The 21,440-nt window shown below is 39.8% G+C and overlaps 1 protein-coding gene across 1 annotated transcript in view; it reads left to right on the forward strand.

The window, feature by feature from the left end:
* The first annotated feature begins 2,704 nt into the window (after nt 1-2,704).
* The window catches only part of LOC149282353 (TATA box-binding protein-associated factor RNA polymerase I subunit B-like), a 51,886-nt gene continuing 33,150 nt past the window's right edge, over nt 2,705-21,440 (forward strand). Inside the window, 6 exon segments of the mRNA XM_089498309.1 lie at nt 2,705-2,812; nt 5,843-5,941; nt 6,782-6,869; nt 13,740-13,837; nt 16,860-16,940; nt 20,662-20,791. Coding sequence (XP_089354435.1) covers nt 2,795-2,812; nt 5,843-5,941; nt 6,782-6,869; nt 13,740-13,837; nt 16,860-16,940; nt 20,662-20,791 — 514 coding nt within the window. The 5' untranslated portion in view covers nt 2,705-2,794.

Below are 21,440 nucleotides of genomic sequence, written 5' to 3' on the forward strand. Positions count from 1 at the left end.
TTTGAAGGAAGAGTTCCTCAACCAAAATATACGATCCAAGTTGCAGAGTACATACATTTTGCAAAACCACGATAGGACCCTAATTATAAATGCAGGCAAACTGATGGAAATAAGCCCAGGCTGCTTTTTTTATTTGTGCAAATAAAACAGCACATTGTTCATTTTGCCATGTTATGTGATTCTAGCACAGGTACAGCTTTTATGTTTCTTCCCCTCCTTCCTCCTTCCCAAGCCAAATAAAACAGTAACTGCTTTACAGAAATGTGAAAGAAAAGAGAACAAAATAAAAAGCATGGACATCTTCCAAGAAAATTAAAGCCTCAGCAGATGCCAACGCTGCTGCTCAAGTGAATTCTTGCTCCTCTGTGCCAAGGATGGGCATCAGATGTACAGCTGTAACTCAGATGAGCCCTAGTCACACTCTCTCAGCCTCAGTGGAAAGCAAAGACAAATAAACTCTGAACAAATCTTGTCAGGAAATCCCTATGATAAGGTTGCCATAGGTTGGAAACGACTTGATGTCACACAACATTTCACATAAAATGTCAGGCAGAGCTAATGAATTTCATTTATTACAACTTACCAGATCCAAACCTGACGGTTACAGCTAAAGCAGTTAGCTTTTGTGCAGCTGCCATGAGAGATCACTGCCAAAACATAGCTCATTGGCAAAAAAGGTTACTACTCCTTAATCGTGTTTACATTGTGTGTTGCATGCCTTGAAGTCTTTTCCAATTTATGGCAACCTGAAGGCAAAGCTATCACAAGGGTTTTTTTGGCAAGATTTCTTCAGAGGGGGTTTGCCATTGCCATCCTCTGAGTCTGAGAGAGTGTGACTTGCCCAAAGTCACCCAATGGGTTTAATGCTTCTCTTAGGCCTGTTACAGACCGCCCAAAAGGGGCGGTCTTGGGCCGCTGCTGTTTGCTCCGTGAGGGAGCCGCAGCAGCCAAACCGCGCGACTCCCTCACGGAGCAAAAAAGGAGCGTGCAAATCGCACTCCTTCCAGGAACCCAGAAGAGACGCCGCGAGTGCCAAAGCGCGCACTCGCGATATCTCTTTTGGGTTTGGACGTGTGGATGCAGAGCGTCCGCTACGTCAAGATGGCGCCACCCATCTGTATAGGGCGCTGCTATCTTGATGTATTGGTTACGCACGATGGGCAAGGCACGCCCGGAAGCGCCGCCCCTCGCGCGTAATCGCGACACGAGGACGGCGCCTCTTAGGCCCATCTGTAACGCACCTTAGTGTACTGCTCTGCACTAATCTTTGGCAAAAAGAATGGCTTTCACAGCTGAACCATTGAATGCATGCACACAAGCAAGCTTTGGGGTGCATCTATGCTGTAGAAATAAGGCACTTTGACCCTGCTTTAACTGCCATGGTTCCATCCTGGGATTTGTAGCTTTGTGAGACCCAGCGTGGTGTAGTGGTATTGTAGGAGCATAAAAAGCCACTGAGTGACCTTGGATAAGTCACACTTTCTCAGCCTCAGAGGATGGCAATGGCAAACCCCTCTGAAGAAACTTACCAAGAAAATTTAGGGTCACCATACATCAGGAGGCCCACAATAAGAGGCATCAGCGCTATTGGGCAGAGCAGGCTACAAGATTTCTAAAACTACACATCCCAGGATTCATAGGATAGAGCTAAAGCACATGAGGTGGTGTCAAACTGCATTATTTCTACAGTGTAGAGTGTATTATGTCTACAATGTAGATGTCCTCCAAATCACAAAGTAGGGCCAGGCACCACAAAATGAAGGCCCTCCAAGAAAAACGTAGGACGTGAGTCACTTTACCAAATAAAAAGCTTGAAACACTCATAGAAATACCAAACCATGCCTTTTAGGCTGCAACTACCTACATTGCAGAGATAATCCAGTTTCACACCACTTTAACTGCCATGCCACAATGCTAGGGAGTTCTGGAGAAGCTGTAGTTTTGTGAGTCCACATTTAGCCTTCTCTGTCAGAGAGCTCTGGTGCCACAACAAATTACAATTCCCAGAATTCCCTAGCAGTGAGCCAGGGCGGTTAAAACGGTCTCAAACTGGATTATTTCTGCAGTCTGTTTGGACCCATGATAAAACTTACAGGCAACAATGGTGCAGGGTTTTAGATGAAACTATTACAATTATTATTGTTGTTATTAATGTATTATTATTATTTGTTAATGTATTTATTGTTGTTATTTATTGTTTATTATTGTTGTTATTAAGTTATTTGTTATTATTAATTTATTATGATTTATTGTTATTAATTTATAGTTATCATTAAATTATTTTATTTTATTTAAATTTATTAATAGAGTCCAAAAGAAAACATAACAAACAGTACATCAAAACAACAATAAATAAAGACAATAACCTTGAAAGTTATAGATAAAAGGTGCATTCAGAAATTTCCATAAAAATTTAGCTAAAATTGGGGGAATCATTATCATATTATTATTATTAATATTAATATTATTGCTGTACTACATTGTTTCTACAGTGTTGGCCCTAAAGTGGTGTCAAATTGGATTATTTCTGCAGTGTGGATGCTCAAAATGGAGGGCATTTTGGAATCCCCCCTGGGCAGAAGGGTCAGCAACACTGGCCCTTTAAGGCTTCCATTTCCCTTTCAAGTGGGGGAACAAAAGTCACGCGGCCATAATGGCGGCGGAACCAAAGTGCTAAGGGTCTTGTTTCCCGGCCGGTTGTTTCTGGGAGCGCACCGCCCGAGGAGTGGGGCTGCAGCGGCGCGTGCTGCTGCTGTCGGTGATTGACAGGCCTCTGGAAGGGCGCCCGGTCGTCATGGAAGAGGAGGCAGCGGTGAGGAAGGGCCCGCGAGGGGGGAGGCTGTGCGCGAGGAGCACGAGCCAGCCTTGGAACGTTGGGCTACAAAGCTGTGGTCCCCAAACTGTGCTCGTTATTAAGGGATTTTGGACTTCAGCTCCCAGAGTCTTAGACTATTGGCCAACGTGGCTGAGGCTTCTGGGAGATGAAGTCCAAAATCTCTGTTGGGCTACTACAGGGCTACACGGCTGCCAACTAGAGATGGCCAGACTTTGGCTCTACTAGTGATGTTGGACTTCAACTCCCAGAAATCCCCACCACTGTTGCCAATGTCTAGGAATCATGGGTGTTGAAGTCCAAAACTCTGGGAGGATCAAACCAGAGTCACACTGTAGAAATAATGTAGCACAGCAATAATAACAACAATACAAATTAACAATAATAAATCAATAACAACAAAATAAATAATAATAAATTAACAACAACTATAAATAACAACATATTAATAACAAAAATAAATAACAATAAATTAATAAGTTAATAACAACAAAATAATAATAATAAATATTAACATAAGTTAACAACAACAATAATAAATTGATAACAGCGATAAATAATGCATTAACAACAATAAATAATAAATTAATAATAACAATAACAACAACAATTGATGATGATGATGATGATGAAGATAAAAAATGTAATAATTTTCTCTAAAACCCTGCATCATTGTTGCCTGTAAGTTTTATCTTGGGTCCAAAACACACTGCAGAAACAATTCAGTTTGAGACTGGTTTAACAGCCCTGGCTCAATGCTAGGGAATCCTGGGAACTGTAGTTTTATGAGACTACATTTAGCCATCTCTGTCAGAGAGCTCTGGTCCCACAATAAACTGGATTATTTCTGCAGTGTGGTTTGGACTGTACTTTGATACCACTTTAACCGCCGTGACTCCAACCTGCAGAATCCTGGGATTTGTAGTTTGCTGAGGCGCCAGCATTCTTTGGCAGACAAGGAATTAAAGACCTTGTGAAACTACAAATCCCAGGAATCCATAGGATGTGCAGGAGCACTTAAAAGTGGTGTCAAAACTACACTATTATATCTGTTTTTAACTTCTATTTAGTATTTATTTATTTCATTTGTATGTACACACTCTCAGCCTCAGAAAAACCCCTAACAGATTGGTTTTAGATTTTATGCTGTAGGCAGGTTTTTATCTGTATCTTGTTTGATGACTGTGTAAAGCACCGTGTAAAACTTACGGCCCTATATAAATAAATTTTAATGATGATGATGATGATGATGATGATAAACAACCCCCTGTGCACCATTTTAATCACTAGCATGCTGTTTGCTCCATTGGTGTTTTCTGCATTGTTGTTGTGTACTTTCAAGTCATTTCTGATTTATTAAAGTTTATTTATATACTGCCGTAATTTTTACACAGTGCTTTACATAGCCATCAAACAAGATATACAGTGGGCGCTTGTTATCCGCTGGGGTTTGGTTCTTCCAGGATCCCCCATGGATAGCAAAATCTGTGGGTGCTCAAGTCCCATTAAATATAACGGCACAACAATATGGTGTCCCTTATATAAAATGGAAAAATCAAGGTTTGCTATTTGGAATTTGTGCTTTTTTGGAAGATTTTCAAGCCGTGGATGCTCGAATCTGTGGATAAGGAGGGACAACTGTATATAAAAACTTGCCTACGGCATACAATCTAAAATCAGAAAGCTATAAAATGATAAAACGACTTAACCTTAAAGTAACTCTAAAACAAAAAAAATACACATTAATACATACTTATCTAATGGTCAAAATCAAGCTGTAAGCTGAAAAGCTTCCATAAACAAAGTCATCTTTAGTTTGGACTTAAACTTAACTAAGGAAGTGATTTGATGTAAGATTCCCATCTTTCTTTGCAAGCCTCTGACTAAACAGCAGTATCAAAAGCAGCATTTCAACAGGTTAAACCCTCTTTTTTCTCGCCGATGGTGGAAGGAGCTTTACTGTTGGGTGTTATTCTTGCTGTGTTGTAGTGTGCCTTCAAGTAGTTTCTGACTAAGGAAACCCTTAGGCAAACCTATCATGGGGTTTTCTTGGGACGATTTGTTCAGAGGAGGTTTACCATTGCTGTCCTCTGAGGCTGAGAAAATGTGACTTGCCCAGGGTCACCCAGTGGGTGCACAAAAAGTTCAGGAGCTCTTAGGTGGGGTAGTTTGAGAGGGTTGCGTGTTGTATTTACGCTTCCTTTATGATAAGGGATGCCCCTTATTTGAGGTCTGAAAAGCATGTCTCTTATAGGGCTGGCAGGTGTCCCTCATTATAGGGGATCAAACTCATTTGAGGGTGCAGTGTGTATCCATTTATATAAATTCAGTGGGTTTCCATAAATCCAATTTTTGAGGGTGTAGATGAGAAAAGATGAAGCCAAGTTACAGGAACAAGTGAACTCATTGCCAATACAGATAAAATAAATAAATAAAACGTGTCCCAAAAAAGAAAGCAAGTATGGATTTTTATAAAGACAAAAAATTGTCAGCCCCATATATAAATTTTGACTATCCCTTATTGATATTTTGAAGATCTGCCAACCCTAGTCTATTGTATAAGGAGAAAATTTGGTTTTCTTTGGTTTTTCAGTTCATCATATGCAACACTTAAAGTGTAAATATCTTACAGTGTTTAGAGACAAAAATATTTAGATGGAGAAGTCCTGTTAAGGTGCTGAATCTAATTAAAATAGGTGCTTTATACCATGATCTCATGTGTGATGTTTACACAGACATAAGCCCCACATGTTTAATAGAATGTGCTTTCTGGTAGCATGGTATTTGGGTGTTATTCTAGGCACACATACTTGGAAGTCCTACTGAACATAAGTAAACACTTTTAAGTAAACGCACAGTGATTTTTATATGATATTTAAAGGAGATGTAGAATGCAGCGATTCATTTGTGCTGAATAAGTTATTTTTCTGGAATAACAACTGATAGTACCTCTTGGAAAGAACAGACTGTAGTAGTCACATTAAATTGGTTTTTGTTTTTTTATTTTAGAGAGACTACAATGAACCTTGTGCGCAATGTCTTGCTGTCAGCTGGGGTGTTACAGAAGAAGGCAGATATTACTGCAGATCTTGCCACACTGTCATAGAAGTAAGTAATGATCTTTACAGTCATGCCTTTTCCCACTCTTAAATTGTAAATCTTTAATTAAAAATTTAATCATATGCATTGTGTGGGACCTTTCTTCAGGATCTGCCTCTGTCTATTTGCAAAGGAGTAATTAGTGGCCCAGAATGCAGATGTATATCTGTCACATTCACATTGGATTAAAAAAAAAAAACCTGCTCTGTATTTTCATGTTTAAAGGAGAATTCCACTCCTTTAAACCTCTCAGAAGCACAGTTTTCTTTCAGATGATGATGATGATGGCAATTATATTAACCTATTTTTACCCCACCTAAGGTTAAGATGCCAACTCTGACGACTGCAATGTTGGCAAAGCAGCAGTTTGAAACCCAAGTGCCGCTTGATGGAGTGAGCTCCCATCACTAGTCCCAGCTTCTGCCAACCTAGCAGTTTGAAAGCATGTAAAAGTGCAAGTAGATAAATAGGTACCACTATTTATTTGGCCACATGGCCACAGAAGTCATCTCTGACATTGCCAGCTCCCTTGGCATAGTAATAGAGATGACCACCATCCCCTACAGTCGGAAACGACAACCTTGTCAAGGAGAAACCTTTATCTTTTTTGACATTACAAGATCTCAAGTTATGTCCTCATGTGCCACTTTTTAAAGAAACACGAAGGTTTATTTATTGGTGCCATGTGGCTGGATTTTGAGGTGAAGGGAATGCAGTTCCCAGTGAATGCTCAGGAATGGAATTGGCTCCTAGATCAAACAAAGCAGCCCATCCCACTGTAAAGAGACTAGAGAGTTCTTAGCATTTTTGTGTTTGTTAACCTTGTTTGTTTTCAAAATTGTCTTTTAGAGGACTCAAGAAGTTATAACTGGTGATGTTGTTACAAATGCCAGGGCACAGTCTATTTGTAGAGGGTTAAAAAAGAAGAAGAAGTTTGGTAAGTATTTTTCCTCAATGTATTGTAAAATAAATAAGTAAATAATGGAAGACATTGTCTGTCGCTTCATATATGTCTTGAGAGAACAGCCCTGTAAATTCACAATTTACAGTGTGCTTTGCTCTTTAGCGCTGGCTATTCATCATGGACAAGATCTGCATTCTATGGAACACAGTAATGTTGAATTTTTGAGCTCTTCATTTCTTGTTTTTAAAAAACGTTTCTAGTCCTAATGGATTCAGAGAGAGGCTTAAAACAGAATGCAGGAAGATTGCAGCAGTTCTTGAAATGAAAACACTTTTTAAAGGATTCTGTCTTTATGGTATTTTCTGATAGTTATTATTGACTGTTCAGTTCTGGGTGACTTTCCATAGTTGAGGAGAATATCCTCAAGAATTTGAATGCTACTAAAGAAATGAGGGGGCTGTTTGCCTTGTATGAAGATAATTAGAAATAATAGTTTAAATGTTTATAAATGAATAACTTTGATAAAATATATTCAGATAAAAGAGATAAACTGTTGCTCTTCCACTGAACATGAGAGATCTGATCTGTCTCTTTCCCATCCTTACTTCACAAGTAGAACAGAACAGGAATATTTCAATGCTTGATAATATTTCAGCTTGAACACTTTCTAGTGTGCAAAGTGCTTTGCAGTTCATTTACTCTTCCAACAATATTGTAACTAGGTTAAAACTCAGAGTTGCTGTTTTGACTCCTTTCTGGACATCTGACATAGATCTAGGATTATATCCATTCCCAAAACAACAGAAGACAAGCCGGAGGTTAAATCTTTCAGACCAATTGCCTTAATAAACTAACACACCAAAATATTCACATCAGTTGTAGCCAATAGGATCAATGCATTCATCATGGACTACATAAACCTAGACCAGGGTGGCTTCATGCCAACATGCTCCTTAGCAGACCCAATTCACTGAGTTCTCCATATCATCCACCACTCTATACTGTCAAAAACACCAATGGGACTTTTATCTTTAGATGTGTTCAAAGCTTTTGACAGGGTGGAGTGGTGGTATTTTTTTGAAATTCGTCATGAAATGGACTTTGGTTCAAATATTATCCCAGCCCTGACACAACTCTGTCAGGACTCAATTGCTATGATCTTGATCAATGGCATAGAGACTCTCCCCATATCAAATTGCACCATGGCATCAAACAAGGTTCCCACTGTCACCTCTTAACCCTGAATTCATGGGTACCCAACTTCATGCTTGCAACCATAAAATTGCTTTATCTGAAGATATTTAGATTTTTAAAAAGCAATCCTGAGAGCTCTTCCCCAGTAATAAAACATATCGTTAGAACTGTTTGACACTTATTCGGGCCTTAAAATTTACTTTAAAAAATCCTGTCTTATGTGACTAAATGCACCTCATCTACAACAGGAGCATTGGCTGTCTGTGATGCAGTTATGTCCCTCAGGATTTCAGAGTTTCGGAATATTAATTACTAAAGATAACTCACAGCTAATTTCTCATAATTATAATCCCCTCACCAAGTGGATGAAGAACAAATTGCAATCATAGCACTCTCTTAAATTGTTCATTTTAGGGTGGGTTGCATTAATTAAATTGTTCTTAGTACCTCGTTTCTTTCTCCTTCAATCGATCTCTTTACCTTCTCTCCGTCTCAATTTAAATTGTAGCAGATACTTATTAACAATTTCATTTTTGAGAATAAGCTGTCTAGATTTCCAAAATCAATCAGACATATCCACTCTAATCTTGGGGAATTGGCGATCCCAGATATCAAACTCTACTTTTATGCTTTCCATTTGGCCCAATTTACCCAGATTATTAAGGGATGTGGTGGCTCAAATGGCTAAGATGCTGACTCTGCAAGATCAGCAGGTTGGCAGTTCGAGGCCTGGGTGCCGCATGATGGGATGAGCTCCCATTGCTAGTCTTAGCTTCTGCTAACCTAGCAGTTCGAAAGCATGCAAAAGCAAGTAGATAAATAGGTATCACTTCAGTGGGAAGGTAAACCACGTTCTGTGCAATCATGATCACAGAGTAGTCTCGGACAACACTGGATCTTTGGCTTAGAGAGATGAGCACTGCATCTACGGTTGGACACTACTTGACAACTTTGTCAACAGGGAATACCTTTACCTTTTTTTACCTACCCAGATTATTAGACATACAGCCTTCTCAACTTACCCATGGGTCAATGTAAGTATACTCATCCCTCCATATTTGTGGATTTGATTATTCACGGATTTGATTAATATGTTCTCTCTAGGAATATCTAGGTCCTCCAGTGAAACTCTATGGTCAACTTTAACTAAAGGTTGCACTGAAAGACCTAGAGATTCCTAGAGAGAATACTCTACTAGGCATTTGTAGCTCCTCCAGTGCAGTTCTATGATCAGTGTCTGTTGGACATTAACCACAGTTGCACTGGAGGACCTAGATATTCCTAGAGAGGTGTCCTCTCAGATAAAAAACATGGTGTTTTTGTTATTTGCAGTTTTTCCATATTCACGGGGGTCTTGTGCCCCTAACCCTAGTGAATATGGAGGGACAGGTGTACTGTATTTTAAGTCTTATTTAAAAAGGAACTACAGTGCGCCCACACCAACTGCAGCCTTCCCATCCGCAGTTTGAGCTTCAGCTTTTTCAATGGGCATACACACACACGGTGGCACAAGCATGCACGTGCGTCCATTGAAAAGAATGGGACTTAAAAGCATTTTTTGCTATCCATGAGGGGGTCTGGAATGGATCCCTCACAGAAACTGTATTTCCTGGTGAAAAGCAAGAGTGCAATCTGTCCTGGAAGCATAGACTACACTTTACTCTCTCATCCGTCCAGCCTTTAGTGTAAGCACAAACGGTTAGGCCTGACAGAAATGTGTAAGAACTATGGCATCATTTTCCTTTCCTTTGTCCTTTACATCCTTCATTACATGCCTCTACGTTTTACCCTCGACTTATCCATAGGTCAAATCCATAATTTTGGCCCCCAAACCAGCCCTCAACTTATTATGGGTTCTTGAATAGATCAGACCAGGGCTCTCTTTGGAAGCTAAAATGACCAAGTTGAGACTATTGTCCTTTGGCCACATCATGAGAAGGCACGGATCACTAGAAAAAACAAGAATGCTAGGAAAGGTACAGGGTAGAAGAATAAGAGGAGGACCACAAACCAGATGGATAGACTAAATTGGGTGTGTGTATGTGTGTGTGATTATTATGGGCAAGGGCTTGCAGGATCTGGGCAAGGCAGTGGAGGATAGGGATTCTTTGCGATGTCTCATCCATGGGCTCACCTTGAGTTGGAAACAACTTGAGGGCAACTAACAACAACAACAATATTTCATTATCTGTACTGCCTGTTTTATTTTGCATTATGTCTCTCTATGTGAGTAGTTTCTTTCATTGTAATTTAATATTGTATTTTAGGGTTTTTAAATATATATATTATTGAATATTATTTATTTATTTATTTATTTATTTATTTATTTATTTATTTATTTATTTTCTATGCCTAGAAGAGACACAAGGCAGCTCACAAATATAGTACAGTGGACCTTTGTTATCTGCTGGGGTTTAGTTCCAAGATCCCCCATGGATAACAAAGTCTGTGGATGCTCAAGTCCCATTAAAGGTAATGACATAGCAAAATGGTGTCCCTTATAAAAAATGGAAAATCAAGGTTTGATATTTGAAATTTATACTTTTTTTTGAACATTTGCTTGAATCCGTGTATAAAAAATCCGTGTTATAAGAAGGGCCGACTGTATATAAATGTTTTATTCTGCACTACTTGTAAAGCACCATATACATGGATGGTGCTATACAAATACACATAATAATAATAATAATAATAATAATAATAACAACAACAACATTCGAATTGGCATTAGACTATGAGCAACCTTAAAAACTATTTAGCACATGCACTGAAAAATAAGTTAAAAGCAAGTTGCAAAAACAACATTGCATTAAAAGCAGGGTGGAGCGCGAGGGAAGGGATAGCATGAGTCTGAGGGAGCACAGTGTGGAAAAATGGCGGGGGCATTGAGATAGAGAGAAGCAAGGAAGCACATATGGCCAAGAGAGGCAGAGGAAACAAGGGGGCTGCCAAGATGGCCGACCCCAGCAGCCAAGTGAAGGAGAAAGGCAAGAAAGAGGGAGATCTTTAAAGCAGGGGGAAGAGGGACTAGGGGTCCTTTGAGAAGGAAAATAGTGTTAGAGTGGGTTAGAAAGGACGGAGAGAAGCACAGTTGGTGAAACCAGGAAAAGAAGGGGAGGGGAGAGGAAGGCAAACATGGCAGCCCAAAGCAGAGAGAGCAAGGAAGCTGCCAAGATGGAAGATCTCAGCCTTCAGAATAAGCAGATAAGTATGTAGAGAGCGTAGCACCTTTGGATGGAGTAAGTGAAAGAAAGAAGTTGTCAGCACGAGCTTTCCTAGACTTAAGTCTACTTCTTCAGATGCATTTCTCAGATCCAAATGCATCTGAGGAAGTAGACTTGATCCCAGGCATGGTTTTCACATAGTCGCCTCAGAAGATCAGAAAATGGTGTATCTGTTAATTGTTTGCTTCTCTCCATTAATGGTTTTGCCGAGGCCTGGAACCATAACTGTCTCCTCCATCAAGTGACTGTCTTCCAGAAGGATTTTGCCTCTAATTATTATTATTATTATTATTATTATTATTATTATTAATTTATATTTCCCGCCTCTCCCTACGGATCAAGGCAGGATTACAATATAAAACGAAATTACGTAATACAAAACAATAATATAACACCATCCCCATTACACCCCTCCAGCATAACATAACAATAAAACTCAATAACGATCAAAACGATCAATGATTAAAACAATTTAAAACAAGCAAGATGGAAATATGCCAATTTTACAGGGATGCAGAAGCTCAAAATGGGTTGATCCATGAGGTGCTTGATGCCTTGCATAGGATGCCTCCTAACCATTCAAATTTCTTCATTTTATGGTCTATAAACGGCTTAGTGATTAAGATGCCAATTCTGACAGTCATAAGGTTGAAAGTTGGCAGTTCAAGGACCAAGTGCCACCAGATGGGGTGAGCTCCTGCCTTTCTTCTGCCAAATTATTATTATTATTATTATTATTATTATTATTTTGTTTTCTTATATCCGCCTTTCTCCCAATATAGGGGCTCAAGGCGGCGAACAAGTATAAAACAATACAATTTAAAAACAATACAAAATATTAAAATACGTAAATATAACATTTACAAAAACAATGAAACAATTTTAAGAATTAAAACAGTTATAAATTAAAATATAATATATTAAAACACAAACCATTAAAAATTTGGGTAGCATTAAAAACCCAGTCCTTCTCTGCTTAATAGGCCTGACTGCACAGGAACGTCTTTACCTGGCATCGGAAGGATAGTAAGGATAGCGCAATCCTTTCCTCTCTAGGGAGGAAATTCCAAAGCTTGGGAGCAGCCACAGAGAAGTCCCTCTCTCTTGTTCCCACCAAACACACTTGAGAGGGTGGTGGGACAGAGAAAAAGACCTCTCCAGATGATCTCAGTACTCTGGGGGGCTCGTACAGGGAGATACGGTACTTCAAACAGCCTGGACCCAAGCCGAACCTAGCACTTCGAAAGCGTGCAAATGCAAGTAGATAAATAGGTACCACTTCAGTGGGAAGGTAACAGTGTTCAGTCATGCTGGCCATATGAGTCATCTTCAGACAACGCTGGCTCTTCGGCTTAGTAATGGAGATGAGCATCGCCCCCAACAGTTGGCTATGACTAAACATTCATGACAAGGGAAAGCCTTTACCTTTACCTAAATGATGAAAGTCACCAGGGCTGTGCTGAGCTGCCCTAAAAAACATTTGCCATCTTGGTCAATTACTCCCACCTCCACCACTTCCAGCCCTTTTTCTAATGGGGTCCAGCATCCTCTCACATCCAGTGGTAGAACTGGGTCTCTAAACAACTATTCTACCTGGACTATTCCCAGATAGTGATTAAATTTGCCATTGCTGACTAAATGGGGTCCTTGAACTGGTGTGCCTCTCCCTCAGGGCAAGGCCAATGGAAGGTGAATTCCCATAGATTATATAGTGCAGAAGCAAATGAAGCAAATCAAAGTGTGTAAGTGCGGACTATCATAACTACTCATATCTATGAGAACTGTACAAGCAGGCTAATAAGAAGAAAAATCATCCCCCTTTCTGTAGTGTTGGACAACTGTTAATGTTTGGCCACGATGCTAACAAGGACTCTAAAATCCATCTATTTAATGGTAGAAATGCAGCTCACTACATGATGGTAATCTGTGCTCTCAATACTTAAGCAATTTATTCTTCTTTGTGTTATGTTTATACCCATTTTTTCTTCCCAAGTAGTAAGCATGGCTCTCTCCCTGCCTGCATTATTTAATGGAGCTATGTTCATTTTAATCATCACTCACTGTTTCAGGTTGTTTTACCACCATAAAGAGTGGGAATTCCAGTTGATAAGGAGTTTCTAGTGAAGGTGTTTGGTTTATGTAACTGGTTGCAAGGAACTGGTTTAGTAACCATTGGTAGTCTATTATCTGGCAAACCATATTCTGTCATTGCATTGAAATACTTTTCCTGGAGTGTACCAGAACTACTGGATAGGGCTGTTTATGCAAAAGAAAATTCTTTGGATAAGACTGTTATTTTTTGTTGTTGAGGTAGACACTAAATTATTTACAGTGCATATTTACTTGGAAGTAAGTCACACTTTGTTTAGTGTATCTTGCTTCCTATGATTAGAAATGCATTTTAAAACTTCTGATTTTGGCTGGGACAAATGTAAACTACTGTATAAACCGTAGTAGTCCATTTTCTATGTATTTATTTTTTTAGATAAGGGCTGGGAATGGTACATCTGTGAAGGCTTTCAACATATACTCCAGAAGCAAGGTGAAGCTCTGCAGTCCTTAGGAGTTTCTTCACATTTAAAGGTTCAGTATAATACTTTTCTTGATTTAGAATATCACAAGGGTGCAAGGCTCTAGTTTGTGCTCTTCCATACATGCTTTTCCTTGCAAGTAGAAATGTAGAAGCAACACAGACAAATATGAGTAATCTTAATTGTGCCTTGCTGAAATAATCCAGCTTCAAGCCACTGTGTGGTTTGGTTCTTCCCATAGTTAAGGATATCCACAGTTCAGGATTCTTCTGATGCAATGCTGAATTGCAGTTAATCTAAAACTGAAGTGGAAAATTCCCAATATACATAAACCAAGCTGATGATCTTGATCCTTTTCAGTCTGGGTGCATTCTTGCTTTTAAGCGTTAGTTGCTTTGGTGAATGGCTATGCTGGAATGGTGGGAGTGTGTCTGTGTTAGCCCCCCTGGATCTCTAAGCAGCATTAAATGCATCAGTATTTATTTATTTATTTATTTATTTATTTTCTATCTGCCTTTCTCCCAGCATGAGGTTCAAAGTGACATACAACAATGTACAATCTTACTACAGCAGTTAAAACACAATTAAACTGAACAATTTTTTAAAAATACAAGTTAAAAACAGCATTAAAAATAAAATAGAAACACTACACATACCCTGAAGCATACTAAACATAACAAACTCCACAACTGAATACCTCCTTAAATAAAAGGTCTTTATGTGCCAGTAGAAAGGCAACAGGGAGGGAGTGAACTGGAACCTGCCAGGAAAAGGAGTTCCACAACTTGGAAGCACCCACTGAGAAGGCTCTCTGACATATCCTATCTGTCATATTGAAATAAAGCCTTCTTCTGCAGATCTTACAGCTCAGGCAGGGTCATATAGGGTGATATGGCTTAGATCCAGAGATCTTTTGTGCCAGATTTTTCCCAGTCTTTCTACAGGCTCCATCCCTTCCCAGAGATGCATGCAAGGAGTGACAATAAGTAGTTATTGTTGTGTGCCTTCAAGTCACTTCTGACTTATGGCGACCCTAAGGCAAACCTATCATGGGATTTTCTTGCCAAAATTGGTTCAGAGGAAATTTGACATTGCCTTCCCCTGAGGCTGAGAGATTGTGACTTGCCCAAGGTCAACAAACCAGGAAGTTCTCTCCATCCCCCATAGTTTTAACTGCAGCCATCAGACAGCTGAATATTTTATTTACATATAAATGCATTCAAAGTGTTTCCCAAATATTATCTTAGTAATACTTTAAACATCCCTGTAGAGTTGTTGTGTTATGTGTCTTCAGTTCTCAAACCACCACAGCATGCTGGCTCTGTCCTGTAGAGTAGGCCATCATTATTCTTCCCCACACTTGAAGAGACAGTGCCTTACTAGTGGCTGCTTAGCAAGTTCTTGGAATCTCTATTAAACATATATTGCTGCCTTGTAAGTGGTAGTAGGCTGAGGGCCATCATGGTGTAGTAGTCTGTGTGTTGGACTAGGAATCTGACTTGGGTTTGAATCCAAGCTTGTCCATAGAAACCCACTGGGTGACCTTGGGCAAGTCACACTCTCTCAGCCTCAGAGGATGACAATGGCAAACTCCCAAGAAGAAACTTGCCAAGAAAACCATATGATAGGTTTGCATTAGGGTTGCCATAAGCCGGAAAGGACTTGAAGGCACACAACAACAAAATGACACCAACATTGTCTTTTTTATTTTTTGCTTTTGATTTTTCCTGTTTGATCTTTAATACCTTTACCAGATGAAGAAGCCAGTGGAGCTTCTAAAGTTTGCATCATGCAACAAGTGGTAGTTGATTTTTTGAGGCTCTTTCCTATAGAAGAGCTGCTTGGACATTTATAGTGCTTTGGCTCTTTTTTTTAACCACCCTATAAAATGCAGTGGGTCTACATTTTTGTCTTCTTGCTTCTTTTTGACTTTAAGCTGTGAAGATAGTGAATTCTTAACGGAATGAACAGTCTTGATGTATCCAGTTAACCCTTTTTGCTAACAGAGCCACTTCTGCCAACAGAATGAAAAAGGGTTGATTGGCCCTTCCAGCAACAGCTCTCTGCCATTTCTGTTCCAAAAGATTAAGGTTCTGTGTGGGGAGCAGAGGAGGAGGAAGATTAAGGTTCTTAAGGTCTTGAGTTCATTGCTTATGCAATGTTGAGTTTCGTATGTGCTGACAGGGAAGAAGTATTACTGTACTGAATCTCTTTTGAAATGGGTCTGTGTACGGGAATAGAGCTGGGGAAATTTTGTAAGGATTAGATCATAGAGGAAAAGTCAGGGGAATACATTATCACTATATTAAGAAGAAAATAGTGAAAACATTAATTTCTCATTCGTGTCATTCTTTTTGTCCTCATTCCTTTCACACCCATCTTTTTCTGTGTCTTAGTTTTCCTATAATTAGTTTAAATTATGAAAAGATGTTCTAGCCTTAATGTTTCAGATACCATGGTATACAATGGGGTACTAAAATTGCGTCTCTTATCAAGGTTTGCTTTTTGGATATTTTTTTGTCCGGGGAGGGGGGTATTTTCAAGCCGTAAATGTTGGAATGCTTTATCCATGGATAAAGGATCCATTGATATGGAGGACTGGCTGTATGTTGATTCATGGCATATAGTCATTGTAAGGACATGTGGCAAGCTGTGGAATTCCTCACCTGATTTGTGGCGTAGTGGTCTGAGTCTATCTCTGTTTGTATCATGTCATCATCTTTGATATATCCCTTCCTACTGCCAGGACCACATTCCTCTCTTCATTGTACATGATATGTATGGTAGCCTGTCACGGAGTGCATTTTCACATTCATACCAATTTTATATGCAGTGATATTTCAATATGCAGTATATTTATCATATAGTTTTTGGAAGAAAAAAACATCTGTCTAGGCTTATATAATCAACACACGAAGAGTCTTTAAAGGTTAATGAATGAAATGTATCCATATAACTTGTTTCAGAACATTTCCCAAAATTAATGAATCAGGAAACCATAATAGAGTTCCTATAGTGTGTGTAAGTGTACACGAATAAAAATATCTGACTACATACCTTTTTTTTCTTCTCAGGATGAAGTTCTGTATAATCTATGGCGAAGATACCTTCAGAAGAGCAAACTGGCTTACTGTGACAAGCCTGATATTTTATCAGTAGGTGTTAAGTTCATAATTCGTGAATAGTCATCTTTTCTACACTGACAGGGTCCAAGAGCATTGATATCAAGAGTGGGCAGCTGTTACTGGCTAGGAGGTTATGTTGTCTTCCTCCCCTCTGCTCCCATTGGTTTTGAAAATACCACACACACCCTGCCATGATTCCCCTCAGGCCAGCCAGTGGACATGGGGCAAAGGAAGAGGCTGGGTGGTGGCAGGAGCTCACTGCCCATTATCCACTCTTTTAACCCAGTTTGGGCCCAGGTGGGCAGCAGCTTAATGGTAAACCTTCTTTTACATCAACCTTGATGAGAAGAGACAGAAAGAGAGCATTTGTAAGCTGTGTTGCCATTATTTGAAAAGTACTTAGAAAACTTTAGGCAATAATTGTTACATTTTTAAAAAAGTCTACAAGACACACTGGGTTTTTTTAAAATGTTTTTTGCTACAACAGATTAATACAAGTATTACTTTGGAAACAGATGTTATACCTTCTCTTTATCTTTGTGAATGAAAACAAAGAGGAGATTGTTCAAATAGTACTTTTCGTTAGATGCAGCTGATGAAGTGAGGCTTTGCCCATGAAAGCTCATGTATGCTACAGAGAAATGTATTAATCTTTAAAGCACCACTAGATTCTTTCTAGATTAAAACATCTAAGCAGCGAACCTCATTTCTCTGATAGAAAGCACGTCCATCAGTGACAATGAATTATGTCTAGCATGTAAAACTTCCAACTGATGTTGGTTATAATTCCTTTTCTGTTTATGCCTTTTGATAGTAAGTTAGTGGGATGTGGTGCCTCAGTGGTTAAGGTGCTGTCCCTGATGATCGCAAGGTTGGCAGGTCAGCAGTTCGAGGCCCAAGTTTTACGTGATGGAGTGAGCTCCCATCACTAGTCCCAGCTTCTGCGAACCTAACAATTCAAAAGCATGTAAAAGTGCAAGTAGATAAATAGTTATCACTTTGTGGGAAGGTAACAGTGTTCTGTGCAGTCATGCTGGCCACATGACCACTGAACAGCACTGGCTCTTCGGCTTAGTAAGCGAGATGAGCACCACCCTCTACAGTCCGTCAAGACCTTTAGCTCACTTTTTATATTTATTTTTATGTATTTATTTAATTTATATGCTGTCTTTCTCCCACAGTGGGACCCAAGGCAGCTTCCAAGAAGGATCGGCTAAGGGTCAGCTAAAAAATAATTTAAAAAACCTTAAAAACAATTTCATATTATATTAAATGAAATTATTTAAGAACCATACAAAAGTTAAGAAATAAAACATGCATCTCAGTAAGAACCTTCCCTTCTTATCCATTAAAAGCCTGCTTAAATAAAAATGCCTTTGACTGCCAGTGAAAGTAAAGCTGGGAGGGGGCCAGCCCAGCTTCCCATGGAAGGGCGTTCCACAGGAGGGTGGGAACAGCCACAGATAAGGCTGTTTCTGATGTCCTCACCAAGTAAGTCTGTGGTTGTGATGGGACTGCGAGAAAGCCTTCCCCTGTAGATCTTAAAAGCTCTGGCAGGATCATATTGGGAAATACGGCCTTTCAGATAGTCTAGACCTAAGCTGTATAGGGCTTTATATGTCATAACCAACATTTTGAATTGTTCCCAGAAATAAACTGATAGCCAGTGAAGCTGTTTTAACAAGGGAGTTATATGTTCCCTATAACTGGCCCCAGGAGCAGGTGCTGTTGGTGCAGTAGTTTTAGCTGAGCAAATGCAATCATTCCACTACAGAAGCCTAGGCATCGAGGCTCAGGAGATTACCGCACTAGGGTAAAAGCGTTCTCCAACGCGTTCTCACGGGCGCGAGCCTGGAACGTGATGAGGGCCAGAACGCTAGTTTACCGCACAGCGGAACGCCGCCGCCGCCGTCGGGCGTTCCAAATGTGTTCCCAATGTGTTCCAGGGAGGCCATTTCTGGGAACGGTTTCAAAACCATTCCCAGAAATGGCCTCCCTGGAACACATTGGGAACACATTTGGAATGCCCGGCGGCGACGGCGGCGTTCCGCTGTGCGGTAAACTAGCGTTCTGGCCCTCATCACGTTCCAGGCTCGCGCCCGTGAGAACGCATTGGGGAACGCTTTTACCCTAGTGCGGTAATCTCCATAGTGTTGAGTCAAGGAGAACATCCAAGCTTCAGGACTGAGATTTCAGCGGAGAGCTTAACTCTATCCAGCATAGACAGAGTCCCTATTCCCTGATCTGCCTTTTGACTGACCAGGAGCACTTCTGACTTGTCTGGCTTAAGTTTCAGTTTGTTTGCCCTCCTCCAGTCCATTATTGACAACAGACATTGATTTGGTACATAGTTCAAAAACATGTTTTGGGGCATTAAATCCAGCAGATGGAGCCATATTCAAAAAACATATTCTGAAAAGGCAAGTAGAATTACCAAAATGTGTTATGCTTAGTGGCTGAGTTCAAACAGAATTGTCTAGTCTTACACAAAGCATTGGAGTAGAATTTAGAGACATAGGAGATTATCATATGGGTGACAGAACTTCCTTGTCCTGTCCTTTTCCCATTTGTATAGCGTGATTGCGAGAAGATTTTCATACGACATGGTGCTTATCCTGTCAGCGTCCCATCATTAAACTGTGATTGACCATGATCACACAAAAGAATGATGTTGCACTAAGCCTGTCATTGTCCTATCAGTGAAGTGGAATTGTCGCATCCTTGCTCTTCATTTTGTATGAATGGAAGAATGCTTTAATGCAAGTCCACTTCACTGACAGGACAATGACAGGATCAGCACAAATGTATAAAAGTCTTTCGTGTGATCTCTGTCCTGGATGGGATAAGGACGGATTTTGCTTCCGTCCTCCATCTGATAATCTCCACAACCGTGTTAATCTGGAATATGAGTATGCAAAGGGATCTTGTAGCAACTTTGAGAATAACTCTGTAGAAGTTGTAGCATAAGCTTTCATAGACTTGGTCTACTTCAGATGCTTCAGAGCACTGTAGCTCACTTTGGCATTGTATGCACACAGGGTCATCACCAGGGGGTGCAAACTGGTCTGAGTGACACTTCAGTGGGGGGTGGTATCACCCAGTGTGCTGGTGGGAAGGGATGCCTTCCATATCTGGTGGCTCTGCTATCCAGATAGGAAAGCAAGTCTTCTCTGCTGCCCAGCCAGCAGTTTTGCCAAACTCAGAGAGGCTGGGTGGTGGCAGGAGCTCAGTGCCCACTATCCACTCTTTTAACCCAGTTTGGGCCCAAGTGGGCAGCAGCTTAATGGTTAACCTTCTTTTACATCAGCCTTGATGAGAAGAGACAGAAATAGAGCATTTGTAAGCTGTGTTGTCATTATTTGAACAATCTCAGTGTTTTAAGCACAAAACTGTGTATACCTGACTATCATCACTTTGTGCCTCCCAACAAAGTTACGACCCTGAAGAAGACAATAGGTTTCACTTACATTAATTGATCTTTTGACCTGAGAGCAGGAATAGATCTAATTTATGTGATTGATGTTCGATATTGGATTTAAAAAAAAACACTTCTCCCCATCTATTTTGATGCACGATTCCTAATTCTTAAATGCTTATACTGTTAGGTGTTTTCTTTGGCAAATAAATGTTAAGAGATCATGCTAGTGTTTAACAAAGAGCAAGCTCCTTTTGAGAATGCAGCTTTATGATGTGGATTCCCAGTCTGCAGTTGGGAATCTTTATGCCACTGTTTTTGTTTGTTTTCATACAGGGCACAGATACTGAAGTAGAGAGCGAGCATGAAATCACTGAACGTCTTGGCTTGGCTTCCTCTGCAAGTGATACAGATATAGATGGTTTATCTAGCATTACAGCTATTTCTTCTGCAAGCAGGACATCAGGTAGGCCTAAATATTTCTTGGGCAGCTGTATTTTCTAAAAAATGTGAATAATAAAGATAGGAAAAACTTTAAGCTCTGGGTGATTCAAAGGTGTATCTGACTGTCTAACAGCAATTTGAGAAGGCATTGACTTTAATTGTAATAATTTAAAAATAAATGCTGGCTGCAGATACTGTAATATCAGTGATCAAGGTTGGATTGGTAACTGTCTGAGAAAGGTAAACCTTACAGGGGTGATTTATGGTGCCTGATGACATTTGGAGGTGTGGTATATTATACGTCTTTTGTGGAAGAGGTGAACATGTTTGTCCATTTTAATGAAGCTTTTTAAGAACGTTGTATTATTAAATTATTCAGCTTGCCCACATACTACTAATCAGTAGGATTAACAAATGGTGTTTAATGAGAAGCATATGTAGGAGCTGTTCTGTATTTCTGTTGCAAGTCCTAGCAGCATCTTGTGCAGTGTGATCTGCCTTGCTTCTACTGTGTACTTCAAATAAATTATTCACAGAACAACATATGTCCTAAAAATAGACATATGTTCATATGTAGCAATGGGACGGATATTAAATCTGGTTCTTTGAACTTCTGAGCTGCAATTTTTCACCATATTGCTCATGGCTGCTTCACATCCATTTCTGTAATA

Source organism: Sceloporus occidentalis, unplaced genomic scaffold, assembly GCF_023333645.1.
Source record: "Sceloporus occidentalis isolate IW3139 unplaced genomic scaffold, rSceOcc1.0.p SCAF_118, whole genome shotgun sequence".
NCBI classification, from domain to species: domain Eukaryota; kingdom Metazoa; phylum Chordata; class Lepidosauria; order Squamata; family Phrynosomatidae; genus Sceloporus; species Sceloporus occidentalis.